At 43.3% G+C, this 15,105-nt stretch overlaps 1 protein-coding gene across 3 annotated transcripts; it reads right to left on the minus strand.

The window, feature by feature from the left end:
- Window positions 1-377: 377 nt before the first annotated feature.
- LOC110501426 (uncharacterized protein C21orf62) lies at window positions 378-12,834 on the minus strand. 3 transcript variants are annotated; one of them, XM_021578988.2, is made up of 3 exons: window positions 12,182-12,834; window positions 2,900-3,034; window positions 378-1,216 (listed from the first exon to the last, which is right to left on the minus strand). In XM_021578988.2, exon 3 carries the CDS (start codon window positions 1,151-1,153, stop codon window positions 425-427), a length of 729 nt encoding a protein of 242 aa, XP_021434663.2. In that variant the 5' UTR covers window positions 1,154-1,216; window positions 2,900-3,034; window positions 12,182-12,834; the 3' UTR covers window positions 378-424. The 3 variants fall into 3 exon arrangements, with proteins under 3 accessions (XP_021434663.2, XP_021434664.2, XP_036814675.1); XM_021578989.2 differs by lacking the exon at window positions 12,182-12,834 and adding an exon at window positions 3,160-3,254; XM_036958780.1 differs by lacking the exon at window positions 12,182-12,834 and having other exon boundaries at window positions 2,900-3,150.
- Window positions 12,835-15,105: the final 2,271 nt, after the last annotated feature.

The following is a 15,105-nucleotide window of genomic DNA, read 5'->3' on the forward strand; positions in this document are numbered from 1 at the left end:
ATAAGGCAGCCATCGTAACCGGTTTCAAAACAACATGTTTTAATAGGCCATCTATCTGCACGCAATAACCGAGAGAAAAGAGCAGCTGGAAAATTTAACTGTCAGCAGCAGGTCTACAAGCTCTGTCAGTTTGTAGAGCAGCAGACGGATGCCATCGTTGTATTGAAATATGACTCCATCTTCTTCTCAGAGATGGTTGTGTTTTCTTGTCCAGAGTCCTCTTGAGGACAGATAATAGTGTTTTGTTTTTTCCTGCACTGTAGAAATGCACCATATAGACACACATTGAAAAGCAGCACAGCTCTCTGCACATCAAGCCCATTCAGTAACATCTGGGTGGATGGAGCTCTTGTAGGCACCTGTGTCATCCATCCAGCCCAGTCTAGTTTCCACAGATCTAGCTCTGAGCTCAGAGCCTACAGGTCTAGTATATGAAGGTGAGGAGGCAGTCCTGTTGGGGCTCCGGGGGTTGATCCAGGGCGGTGGAGGGGTGTAGGGGCAGGTGGGGGAAGTATTGGAAGAGGGTGGACATGGGAGTGGCACTCACACTGTAGGCCTTCAGGGACGACAACCCATTTAGCACTGACACATCCAGGATGGATACATGGAGAACGGAGGAGGGGGAGGCGGGGTCAGTAGAGGAGAGGTACCCCATCCCCTCCATATCCCTACTAGAGGAGATGGTGAGGACCTGCTCCAGGTGTGGAGCGTCCTGGGCAGCACTGTGGACCCTCAGCCTACGGAGGCCAAACAGGGCCAGGTACTGGTTGGGGATGGCCAGGGTGCCAGTGCCACAGAACGACAGGCGGAGGTCGAGCACCACACTGCCATTCAGCAGCTCTGTGAGAACCCAGGGCTCTCTGAGCCACACAGTCAGTCCGCCCTGCTCCCTCAGGCCACCGGGGGTCAGCTTGGAGCGCAGCACAGTGTGGCAGCTGCACAGCAGGTTGGCCAGCGCCTCGTCACAGTCCTGGATGTGGGCGGAGCAGCTGCAGTTCCGCAGGCTCTTGCTGTTGTCGGTGCTGTCAAAGAGCAGGGTGCTGTTGCCGGGGCCTGTGGTCAGGGTGACAGTTGAGGGGAGGAGTAGAACCCACAGAGTCCACAGCAACAGGGCACGGGGACGGCACCAAGAGGAAGCCCTGTTTAGAAACATCTCCAAGGCAACCAGTTGGACTACATCTTCACCGAGGGGATATCCTGAAGGTTGTATGCAAATCTGCATGATAGGAGAGAAAGTTATGTAAGTACATGTTTTTAAGGAGCTTCGGGTGTATACAAGGTTGAAATCACAACGTAGACACCAAGACCAATTCATAAACAAAGCTAAATCGAAAGCAAGACAAATCATACCAGTGGGAAAAATGAGTCAGATTGCTCTCTGCCTCTTCGTCACAAAGAACACACAATTATACAGACACTCACTTAATAGCACATGATCATAATAGCACATGATCCATAGCTGTTCTGTCCTACAGTAACCTAGCTGCTACTGATTAACATCTCCAGTTTATTGGTTTAAGGGCTGTGAGAGACAGCCAGCTGAATTCAGTCTGGCTACCGCAGACGCAATTGAGCCACTTATTTTTTTGCTCCACTACTTTATTAGGGCGAGGTCCTTCCAGGCCCTGGGCTACTGCAGATGGCATTTGGCTGTCTATAAAAGTGCCTGCGCCGCGCTGCGGTAAAGGCTGTGGCCAGCCACATTAAAACTGTCAGGAAAAATAAAACACTGCCTCTTTCTTTCCCCATTGAGGAGCGAAGGAAAAGTGGGATGAATAAGCCATCTTGACTTCAGGAAGCAAGGACTTTCCGATGCTGTGATTGGCATCACGGTTGGACATAATGTACGTAGATGGGAAAAAAAGAAAGATTGATCTGGTCACAAAGAACCCTTTTTATTTTTCTCTTATATAAACTGCGTATAGCGCTTATCAGGGTTTCAGTTGCTAAAACAGTGCCATATTCAGACTATATTTTCTCTCTAACTTAAGAGGATATATTTGTTTAAAAACCCAGCCTTGCAGAGGATTGGCTATGCCGATCCCAATCCTCATCTTAGCATCAACATGTATTATCCATCACACAGCACAAAACAATTCTCAGTCTTTAGACAGAATATGCCACTGGCCTTAAATCTAAACCTAAACCTCAGCAGCTTCATACAACACGGTGCAAACTTACTACCATTCTGTGCTAAGTGTCTGACTGCTTCGAAATCCCTCTGCCTGCAGCCACTGTATCCTTCAGTCACCTGACCCCTGCTAAGTACACAGAACCACAGCCCAGTCTTCATTACCGGAGCCCAAGCTCTAATAGACTACTGTTCCCTTCCTCCTCCAGACCACAACCCTGACTCACAGGTCTGCAATACTCAAAGCCTATGCAGCGCTATAAACTCCTGTTTAGATATCTCCCTCCTTATTTCCACTCCGTTACTGTCCAAGTCTCACTCATCTCGCTCTCCAGAGTTATTCTCCCTCTGCCCTACTATCTTCTTCGCTCTCTCCCTCCTTTCCTCATTTCCCTCCCTTCGCCGCAGGCTCCAGCTGCAGGGCCGGATGCTGAAGAAGAGGGAGGGCGGGAGGGAGGGAAGGTGGCTGCTGTTCCAGACAGCTATGAGGAGAGGCACAGAGCATTCCTCTGACATCATGTTCCACATGCGGCCGCAAGCAGGCACCCAATTCCCCCCTCTCCCCCTTTCTCCCTCTCTCGCCCCCTTTCTCTGCCTCTCCAAATCCTCTCTCCTTTTCCCTCCAAATCCAATCTCCTTCTCTCTCGTTTTCTATGTCTGTTACGTATACACACATGCGCACACAGACATAAGGCAGGCAGTTTAACAGATTCCCGTATGATAAATGACTCAAGGTGTGGCTTGACTATTAAATGTATGGCTACTTACAGGGATGGCGGTGGTCAGGGAGGCATGTTGTCGTCCTCTCTGCTTCTCAGATGTTAGCCTTTTAGCTCTGCTCCTGACGCAGCAACTTAGCCTTCCACATCTGCTGGGAGACACGCTGGAACTCCGCACCCCTGTCTAGCAGACGCAAGGGTGAGAAACGGTCAGCCCAGACAGAGAAGCAGAGAGAGGAGGGGGGGACAGAGAGCAGGGGGGAGAAAAAGAGGAGAGGAGAAAGAAAGATAGAGAGGACTTAGGCTTACTCTCTGAACACGGGATACCACGGACAGTCTTCAGTGATGACATGACAGACACAAATTCTCTGCCCATTTTCTCCCCATGTCACTCGCTTTCACTCTCGCTTTCACTCCCTCCCTCCCTTCCTCCCTCTCTCTCTCCTCCTCTTCTTCTAACTGCACCTTCCTCTCCATGTCAGTGATGTATCTCAAGCTTCCACCTGCAGTTAGAATATGGTACTACTAAAAACATTTTTATCACTCCAATTCAGACTAATCGAGACCACTTACATGATTAAAATAGCACTGACTCCCATACATTTCATCTGAAATGCTTTCAACTAATACAAGCTGCAAAAAAAGGAGACAATATAGCCAATGTGCATTACATTCTTGTCCTTTGAAAAGCTATGTAGACTTGGATTTTAAACAGGAGTCTGTTGGCCTGTGACAGGGTAACGGAAGTACACAGTGGTCTCTTCACGTCATACACTAGAGGGAGAAGACCCATGGACACATGGCCTGATGGTCCTCATTAATATTACTGCCGTTACTGAGTGTGTTTGTGTGTATGTGTTCCAACTAGTACATAAAACACATTCTTTCCCAGAGAAACACACATGCATATGTAAAAGAAAAACACCAACCAAAAAAACAGGCGCACAATAAATATAATTATACTCATGTATACTGTATCTCTTTGAATCAACAACTGATACACAGTAAAAATACCCTGTGTTAAATTAACACTCAAAGTGTGGACTTGAATAGACACTGAAGAGTGTATTTTTTTTTTACTAGGCATGTTATTTAAGAGCAAATTCTTATTTACAGGCGCAGAATGACAGATTTTTGCCTTGTCAGCTCGGAATATTGATACAGCTACCTTTCGGTTACTGGCCTAACACTCTAACCACTAGGCTACCTGCCGCCCCGAATTAACACACTGCTAAGTGTAAAGCTTGATTTCCATATTTCCCAGAGTGCTTTGCCATTCAAGTGAGTTGTAGAGTTACCACCCATTATTGATTTTGTTAATGACAGAGACATGGTTGTTTCATTCATCTATTTTCAGTCCTATGGGCATCACAGAGTGAGATCCTAAGTGGATATGTCATCGTTAATATTTTATTATTTAAAGGTCCTGAACAGTCATTCTGAAAATGTGTTTTTCTTTCACGGCTAACTACCAGCAGTGTTGTAGGAAAATCAGCTCAAGAAAATTTGGTGATCCACAAAACAACTCAAACAACATTGAAATTGCATGTCTCTTGTGATGCGGTTCACAGCAGCACTGAAGGACATGTTGACTTGACAACTGCTTCTATGATGTTGGTTCCAAGGCGGTACTTATTTAAATTAGGTAAGATAATATCAAGTTACCATTAGGTGTATTAAAATGAGAGTTGGGATGATGTCACCTTGTCCCCTTTATAATGAATTCAAGTTTGACATGGGGAAGGTACCTTTAGGTAACTTTATGATCAAACTTTATCAATGTAGAAGCAACAGTCAATTTTCATACTTTAGTCATCACACTTTGATCTGGTTTCATCCAAATATCATCCAAACATGATTTTGACTGTTCATCACGACCTTTAACAATGTTCCAGTGTCTATACAGGTCCACACTTTGTGTTAATTTAACACTGGAGAATTTGCTGTGAGACGGAAGCAGGAAACTACTAACATTGTGAAACTGAGGTGTGAAAAGAATGCAGACATGAAAAAAATATTTATGTCGGTAACAGCAATGGTCAAACAAACTACAATATAACTACCCACCTCTCCTGTTTGTCTTCCTAGGAATGTTGTGACATAGGGGCATGGGTAAATCTCAACGTCCCACAGGCTTGTTCCACTGAACAGATACATCATTATAAAGCACCATGCATGATTTGTACCATTCAAACCCTCTCAGTCATGACTCACTCACCAAAGCACACTAATACACTGTTTACTGACTAATATGTTAGCATGTTTACCTCATTGAGAGTAGGGACACATTCATTCATTCATGTTTGTGTTTGTGTGGCGCCGTTGTTGCTAGCAACCAAGAAAACTGTCCACTGCAGGGATGACAAAACAGATGGAAAGTTAGGCTTTTCCACCGAGGGCCAGTGCTTGAGTGAGATTACTTCCTGCCTGCGTGGTTCCAGTAAGTGTCTGGGCGAGAGAGGAGACGAGATGCCAACGTGGTTGCCAGGACAGTGGAACACACTGCGACCCTGCCGGCCATGTAAAAAATCCCATGGGTGGGTTGCTGGGCCTATCCAAAACATACACACACAATCCCAAGGCCTAGTGGGTGATGTGTCTGGATGCTCCAATTTTTTTTTTTTATGATATTATTTTATATCCTATTTCTATCCTAATCCTTGATATCCTTTGTCTGTGCTTATGGACTGTCCTCTTAAATTCAAACCATCAGTTTTAAATGGGGTTCAAGTCCGGAGACTGATATGGGCATGGCAAAATGTTGATTTTTGTGGTCAATTAGGACCCAAATGGAGCCCTAGATGTCTTTTGGTAGATAACATAACATCCTTGAAGATAACACAATTCTGGTAATTTACTGGAAAACTTAAGTTTCCAGTAATATATCCCCCTTTTGAAACCCTATTCTGCTGAGCCATGTAATGTAATGTATTGTGTAATGTCATGTCATGTATGTGGTACTACTTAAGTTGTTTTTTGGGGGTATCTGTACTTTACTTTACTAGTTATATTTTTGGCAATTTTTTACTTTTACGTCACTACATTCCTAAAGAAAATAATGTACTTTTTACTCCCCACATTTTCCCTGACGCCCTAAAGTACTCATTACATTTTGAATACTTAGCAGGACAGGACAATGGTCCACTTCACGGACTTATCAAGAGAATACGCGGTCATCTCTACTGCCTCTGATCTGGCGTACTCACTAAACACAAATGCAGTGTGTGTTGGAGTGTGCCCCTGGCTATCTATACATTTTAAAAACAAAGCACACACATCCCTCTTTTCAGTTCGCTGCAGCTAGCGTCTGAAATGAGCTGCAAAAAACTCAAACTGAACAGTTTTATCTCCTTCGGTTGGTTTAAAAACTCAATCATGGACACTTACTGACAGTTGTGGCTGCTTCGCGTGATGTATTGTCGTCTCCACCTTCTTGCCTTTTGTGCTGTTGTCTGTGCCCAATAATGTTTGTACCATGTTTTGTGCTGCTACCATGTTGTGCTGCTGCCATGTTGTGTAGCTACCATGTAGTTGTCAACTTGTGTTGCTACCATGCTGTGTTGCTGCCATGCTCTGTTGTTGTCTTAGGTCTCTCTGTATGTAGGGTTGTGGTGTCTCTCTTGTTGTGATGTGTGTATTGTTTATTTGATTTGGAATCCTAGCCCCAGTCCAGGAGGCCTTTTGCCTTTTGGTAGGCCGTCTTTGTAAATAAGAATTAGTTCTTAACTGACTAAATAAAGGTTTAAAAATTAATACAATAAAAAATGTGCCATCTGCTTTGCTTAAAATAAGAAAATTGAAATTATTTATACTTTAACTTTAACTTTTGATACTTAAATATATTTGATCAATTACATTTACTTTGATACTTGAGTATATTTAGAACCAACTTTTAGACTTTTACTCAAGTAGTATTTTACTGGGTAACTTTTACTTGATTTGATTTTCCTTGAGTAACTTTCTATTAACGTATCTATACTTTTACTCAGGAATGAAAATTAGGTACTTTTACCACCACTGCATGTAGGTCACCGTCTTATCCATCTCTTACTGTAAATGTCATATTCTGACTTGATGGTCACATTCATAGTGGGCACTATTCCATTTTCATAAATATAAGGGTACTACTTCGGTGGCAGGTAGCCTAGTGGTTAGAGTGTTGGGACAGTACCTGAAAGGTTGCTGGATCGAATCCCCAAGCTGACGAGTTAAGTATTTTTTTCTGCCCCATAACAAGGTAGTTAGCCCACTGTACCCTGGTAGGCTGTCATTGTAAATAAGAATTTGTTCTTAATTGACTTGCCTAGTTAAATAAATAAAAAATCAATTTCATTAACAAAAATGATACACAAAAGGTCAAAATGAGTCATCATCAGAAAATGTTTTGTCAAGGGCGTGTGTGTAGGGAGCTGGAACTGTAAGACCTGTTATGGATAATCAGGGGCGTAGGAGCGACTCTGACATTGTGGCACTCTGGTACAGTCCAATCAGTCTTAGGGCCATGGCCATTTATACTGTACTGAATAGCAGTGTTACTGTGGATATATTCAAGTAAACAACCATTGTGTACTCTCTGCTACTGTATGATTCATTTCGTATTTTTATCACTTCCCCTATGTCAGGTTGTTACTACTGCTGCTCTACATGCTGTATGGTCTTCTTATGGCTGGGGGGCAGTATTGAGTAGCTTGGATGAATAAGGTGCCCAAAGTAAACTGCCTGCTCCTCAGTCTCAGTTGCTAATATATGCATATTATTATTAGTATTGGATAGAAAACACCCTGACGTTTCTAAAACTGTTTGAATGATGTCTGTGAGTATAACATAACTCATATGGCAGGCAAAAACCTGAGGAGAAATCAAAACAGGAAGTGAGAAATCTGAGGCTGGAATGTACTCAACAGTTTCCATTGAAATCCGCTTGAGATATGAATGATGTTGCACTTTCTATGGCTTCCACTAGATGTCAACCGTCTATAGAAATTTGAATGAGGCTTCTACTGTGTTGTGGGACTGAATGACAGCAGAATGAATCAGGTGTCTGGCAGTCAGCCATTTTCTGGTCATGCGCATTGCACATGATAGCGACCTGTGTTCCATGGCTCCTGAAAACACAAAGGAATACTCCAGTTGGAACCTTATTGAAGATTAATGTTGAAAACATCCTAATGATTGATTCTGTACTTAGTTTGAAATGTTTCTTCGACCTGTAATATAACTTTTTGAAGTTTTTGTCCAACGTAACGCTGACCAGAACGAGCGTTTGGATATGTATACCAAACGAGCTAACAAAAGTAGCTAATTGGACATAAATAACGGACATTATTGAACAAATCAAACATTTATTGTGGACCTGGGATTCCTTGGAGTGCATTCTGATAAAGATCATCAAAGGTAAGGGAATATTTAGCATGTAATTAATGGTTTATGTTGACTACAACATGGCGGCTATTTTGACTTGATTGTTCTGAGCGACGTCTCAGATTATTACATGGTTTGCTTTTTCAGTACAGTTAAAAAAAAATCTGACACAGCAGTTGCATTAAGGATAGGCATATCTATAATTACATGTGTATAACTTGTATTATCATCTACATTTATGATGAGTATTTCTGTTGAATCGATGTGGCTATGCAAAATCACTGGATGTTTTTGGAACTAGTGAATATTACGCGCCAATGTAAACTCAGATTTTTTAAATATAAATATGAACTTTATCAAACAAAACATACATGTATTGTGTATCATGAAGTCCTATGAGTGTCATCTGATGAAGCTCATCAAAGGTTAGTGATTCATTTTATCTCTATTTGTGGTTTTTATGACTCCTCTCTTTGGCTGGAATATTGGCTGTGTTTTATTGTGACGGTGCTGACCTAACATAATCGTTTGTGGTGCTTTCGCCGTAAATCCTATTTGAAATCGGACACTGTGGTGGGATTAACAACAAGAATACCTTTTAAAACGGTATAAGATACATGTATGTTTGAGGAATTTTAATTATGAGATTTCTGTTGTTTTGAGTTTGGCGCCCTGCACTTTCAGTGGCTGTTGTCATATCATCCCGTTAACGGGATTGCAGCCCAAAGAGGTTTTAAAACGTGACAGAATATTTTCTACTTATAATACAGTTATTAAATTGCAATAATAACCAGCAACATACACAGTTAAAAAATGTCAAACTGAAATGAATCAATCTCCACTGTTATCTTAAATAAAATATCATGGCTGCCTCTCTCCTGAAGTTAAGGCATGCAATGCACCTTCTAGATCAAGGGTGTGTGACGACCCTCCCACTCTGTCTGTCTTCACACACTTATGAAGAGAACATCTCTGGTCATCCGTACTGCCTCTGATCTGGCAGACTCACTAAACACAAATGCTTAGTTTGTAAATGATGTTAGTGTGCCACTGGCTATACGTAACTAAAAGAAAAGCATCATCTGGCTTGGTTAATGTAGGGAATTTGAAATGATTTATACTTTTCATACTTCAGTGTATTTGAGCAATTTCATTTACTTTTGATACTTAAGTATATTTAAAACCAAATACTTTGACTTTTACTAAAGTCATATTTTACTGGGTTACTTTCACATCAGTCATTTTCTATTATCTACTTTTTCTACCACTGCTCTAGACTTAAGATGCTATCATTGAATCAGAAATCATATACAGCAGTGTCTCCCAAACCAAGCACTGTGTAGTGCTAGGACAAACATCAAAATTTGCACCCAGGGGTGGCCCCAGGACCGAGTTGAGGAAACCTTTATATACAGTGCCTTTAGAAAGTCTTCATAGCCCCTTGACTTTTTCCACATGTTGTTGTGTTACAGCCTGAACTTTAAATTGATTAAATTGAGATTGTCATTGTCCTACTAATTAATAAATAAAAAAATCTGAAATGTCTTGAGACAAAGTATTCAAACGTTTTATGGCATGCCTAAATAAATTCAGGAGTAACAATTAACTTAGGTCACATAACTTGCATGGACTCCGTCTGTGTGCAATAGTGATTTTGAATGACTACCTCATCTCTGTACCCCACACATACAATTATCTGTAAGGTCCCCCAGTCTAGCAAACACAGATTCAACCACGAAGACCAGGGAGGTTTTCAATACATCACAAAGAAGGGTGCCTATTGGTAGATATTTTTTTCTCCATATATATATATATATTTTTTACCAGTACATGTTACCTTCAGACAAGTCCCGTGACACTTGTGGGGGTCACATTCGTTTGTAGCCCAAACGGTATGGATGCTACAAACAGAAGTTACACACTGGTGTGTCAATCGACTCTCGGGGGATAAAAACAATGTGCATTTTCCCACCAGAGATGTTTCTATTAAATTGATTTGATGCAGATAAGGCTGTGTGTGAAGACATAGTGCAAATAACAATACCTTTTGATATTCAATTCCTATGTACTGAATAAAAAATACAAGTTACATGGTTTTACATCGCATTTTCAAAATTACTGATGGTTTTCTCACAAAAAATGTATTCGCGTTATATTGCGAGTGTGTCCACTATGGTATTGGCACGTGCGTTCTAGCCAACAGAGGTATCTGCACGCTGTTGGCTAGAGCGCACGTATAGCCTACATGATGAGATTATTATTATGGACAAAAGAGCAAGATTATCATGACACCAGAATAAGACCCTCAGAAATGAGCATCAAGCTCATCACCGTGCACTTTCACCACCCTGTGAAGTTAATCATCATTTATTCTGTAGCCTAATAAACGGCATGCTTTCCCGACGAGTCATAATGGGAGGACCACACACAACATGCCAGCGTGTGACTCTAAGTTTACTTCGATATGAAGGTTATTATATTAACATTAGCTCATAAAAGCGTTTCCTCCATTTCTTGCTAAATACATTTTACAGACTCAAAAAGAACCCACCTTTTCTAGCATATTTTGTTTTGCCAAACGTTTGGAAAGATAACCAAAAAAGGTTCTGTTTCCATCAGACCTGTCATGTCATTTATTTTATCTGACATAGACTTTACTCGCATAAAAAGGTTGGATGGAAACCTGGTTAGTGACTGACATAAGAGAAAAACTGCTGATGCACAACCACATTTCACAATTGCACCTTGTGTATTCTACTTTTCTAACTCAACAGTAAATTGACTGACTTCCTAAGAAAAAAAAACAAAAAACATGTGTTTCCACTCTGGTGGAAGGGGCTTCCTTATTCTATGTAGTTTCTATTTTACTTTAGCATTTAGCATTTTTTTTAATCTCTTTTCCTGCACGTCAATGTTGGTAAATGATTGTTTTGAAGACTGCTATCCACCACACCGTTGCTCTCACTTACTGACCATGACCAGAACATTACAAAGAGCCAACAGCCCACACCCAATCTGTTGTAGAGACACTCATAAACTTCTGCTTAATTATTTCCTAAAGTCTACCACATTCCAGACAGTGTGTGATGGGCTGGCAGCGCTAGCTGACACTCATCCACTTACCTAGCAGCTAATTCTAAAATGTAACATTTTCCTGTTTGGTGTGTTCTATATGTTATTATTAGGGCCCTTTGTTTTGGACAATCTTGTCACATGACCTAGATTTTATCCTTTATTTAAAGCTTTTTCATCAAACTGTCCCATTTTCATTTTATGTTAGATGGTCCAGCACCATCCTCAGACAATTACTTTCATTTCATTTTTCATGGGTGGTAACTCTAAAATTCACTCGAAAGGCAAGGCACTCTGGGAAATATTTGAATACAGTTTTACACTAAGCAGTGTATTAATTGAACACTGGTTCCAGTGTGTATATGGTCCTACTGTTTCATTGGAGAATATTCTGTGCTTTCTTTTCTATTCTTTATCTCTATCGATCTGTACTCTGCCTCTCTCTTTCTCCACCTCCCCTCTATCACCAACTCTCTCCCTCCTCTCTGGGTCATTTTTAGGCAGGTGGTGCGTCCCATCAGTTGTAGAAAATTAAGAGGTCGTTGTCAGCAACAAAATATGACGGTGTTCTACTGTGGGGGTAGGTTTTTTTTGTTCTCCCCCTCCCTGGAAAGGTGAACAGTAAGACACAGTTACTGGAACTAAAACAAAAAGAGTTCTAGAAATGAGTCATACCTATCTGACACACACCCACCAGAAAAAACACAAATAACACACACAGACCCACCCACTAGGCACAGGCGTCAATTCAATGTCTATTCCACATTTGTTCAACAAAATTGAATTGAAATTCTATCTCTGCGTTGTTGGGAAGGGCCCGTAAGTAAGTATTTATTTCAATGTTAGTCTAACCTGTTGTTTACGAAGCATGGGACGAATAACATTTTATTTGACTTACCTATTTGTTAATGAGAAGTCTTCAGCTTTCCATTCTTTCTCTCTTTCCCTGCTCCCTTATTCTTTCTCTTTCTTTTCAACCTTTCTCTCTCCTTCTCTTTGTCTTTAAGTTGTCTGTGTGATCTCCCTTTCACTGAGTCCACTTCTTCTATCCCATGGGAATTCTGCTTCAAATGTGCAACGATCAGGGTTGGAATGTTCGAGTCTCTCTCACTGAGTCCAGTCCTCTCACCCACCCCTCTCCCCGTTCCCAGTGTACCCATAGCAACCCCTACCAAAGCCACTGGCCAGCCTGTTTCATTATTTCACCAGCGGGACAACGGCTCCCTTTCTGCAGGCTCCCACTGAACTATTAATTAGTGTGTATGTGTGTTAAAAGTAGAAGAAGTATGGAAATGTGAATCTGGACGATCAAAACTAAGTGTATGTGTGTCTCCCTCAGTATACTTTCTAAGTACACAGGGGTGTGTGTGTGTGCTGTCCGTTGGGTTCTAAAGCAAACAGAAGACCAAGTGGGTCCGGGTCAGTCACTGGGCCTGAGTGTGGCAAAGCGGGCTATAGGCTTCAAACAGTGGAGAGAAACACAAAGACCTCCCTCTATCTGTCCCCTTCTCTCTCTCTGTCAGTCTTCCTCTCCTTCCCTTGGAATCTACGTGCTCTGGGTTCACGCTCTCTGCATATCTATGACCTCTCCCTCACAAACCTATTGGTCCCTGTCAGAAATTCAATGGGTGAAACGGGGACCGCTGAGAATTTTTTTTCTACCCTTGATCGACCCCAGTTAATACCTGACTCTCCTTTGGAGCGCCTGACTTCAGGAATTTCAACCCATTGGTGGTTTTCTTCCAGTACACATGATTTGATAAATGTTATTTGTTTAACTTTAGCTGACGTTGGAGAAATATGTGAACATAAAATATTAAGCAGATTGATCTGTGGACCTGGCACATTTCAAGCCCAGGTGCCAGAAACTAGAATGACAACTGAATCCAGCCTTTAACAGAGACAAAATGGCAAATTGGGACCAGTAGCGTTAATACAAATACACAACATTACTGAATAAAGACACCTAGAAAGGAGAGGGCATCCTGTGTAGAGGCTCCTAGCGGTTCCCTGGTGTCTACCTGGAGGGGTGTGGCCATCAGCGTTCTGACTGGCTCTGTACTACAGGACCCAGGGGTCAAAGGTCAACAGGCTGTGTAACTCAGCACAGTCTGAGGCCCACTTTACCCAAAACCTGGAGCCAGTGGACTGGGGTGTCTGCTAGGGGTCCGGAACAGATTGACATGAGGAATAGCTTCGCTGCCCTGGTGCCTGATCTACCGCCGCCTTCATCGCTGGGACTGCCTGTGCCTGCAACGGCTGTGCTGACTCCAACTACGCTGACTCTTCTTTCCCTCTCTCTGGGTCTGATGGGGCTCTGCCTGCTGTGGGAGGTCTGGACCTAACGGGGCTCTGCCTGCTGTGGGAGGTCTGGACCTAACGGGGCTCTGCCTGCTGTGGGAGGTCTGGACCTAACGGGGCTCTGCCTGCTGTGGGAGGTCTGGACCTAACGGGGCTCTGCCTGCTGTGGGAGGCCTGGACCTAACGGGGCTCTGCCTGCTGTGGGAGGTCTGGACCTAACGGGGCTCTGCCTGCTGTGGGAGGTCTGGACCTAACGGGGCTCTGCCTGCTGTGGGAGGTCTGGACCTAACGGGGCTCTGCCTGCTGTGGGAGGCCTGGACCTAACGGGGCTCTGCCTGCTGTGGGAGGTCTGGACCTAACGGGGCTTTGCCTGCTGTGGGATGTCTGGACCTAATGGGGCTCTGCCTGCTGTGGGAGGTCTGGACCTAACGGGGCTCTGCCTGCTGTGGGAGGTCTGGACCTAACGGGGCTCTGCCTGCTGTGGAAGGTCTGGACCTAACGGGGCTCTGCCTGCTGTGGGAGGTCTGGACCTAACGGGGCTCTGCCTGCTGTGGGAGGCCTGGACCTAACGGGGCTCTGCCTGCTGTGGGATGTCTGGACCTAACGGGGCTTTGCCTGCTGTGGGATGTCTGGACCTAATGGGGCTCTGCCTGCTGTGGGAGGTCTGGACCTAACGGGGCTCTGCCTGCTGTGGGAGGTCTGGACCTAACGGGGCTCTGCCTGCTGTGGAAGGTCTGGACCTAATGGGGCTCTGCCTGCTGTGGGAGGTCTGGACCTAACGGGGCTCTGCCTGCTGTGGGAGGTCTGGACCTAATGGGGCTCTGCCTGCTGTGGGAGGTCTGGACCTAACGGGGCTCTGCCTGCTGTGGAAGGTCTGGACCTAATGCCGGGAGCTGCGGGCGTATGCTATCCTGCTTCTTGTGGGCCTGTGAAAGGTTCAACAAATTATGTGACGGTTAGGAGTTGTGTCACTGAGTTGTCATAATGCTTCAGAAAATGTACATTATCCCAGGGGCGTTGGAAGACACAATGTAAGTAATCTAGTTTATGCCTATGAACCAGAGTCTTCCTGTTAGCAATGAGGCAGAGTCCACTGTGTGCAACTCATCCTGCACTAACATAAATAACATTACCATGTCTTCTTCTCCTAACCTTCCCAGTAAAGCAATGAAAACAATCAAGCATCCCAGAAAAGTGCTAAAAATAGCCCACATTAACATACAGTGCATTCGGAAAGTATTTAGACCCCTTAACTTTTTCCACATTTATTTACACTACAGCCTTGTTCTAAAATGGAGTTTGAGATGGTTATAACATATACAGATCAGACAGAAATGCCAATGGTGATGGTGTCACCGTTTTCATTCAGAACCACATTCCTGTGAGGCTTGGAGAGGGTCTCATGTTAAATACTGTTGAAGTAATATGGCTACAGGTTCATCTGCCTCACGTAAAGTCCATTCTGGTGGGAAGCTGCTATAGACCACCAATTGCTAACAATCAGTATTTGGATAATGTGTG

The sequence above is a fragment of the Oncorhynchus mykiss genome, chromosome 22, assembly GCF_013265735.2.
Source record: "Oncorhynchus mykiss isolate Arlee chromosome 22, USDA_OmykA_1.1, whole genome shotgun sequence".
Classification (NCBI taxonomy): Eukaryota; Metazoa; Chordata; class Actinopteri; order Salmoniformes; family Salmonidae; genus Oncorhynchus; species Oncorhynchus mykiss.

Excerpts from the sequence above, each read along its gene's own strand:
- LOC110501426 (XM_021578988.2), bottom strand. The coding sequence starts at position 1,153 with ATGTTTCTAAACAGGGCTTCCTCTTGGTGCCGTCCCCGTGCCCTGTTG.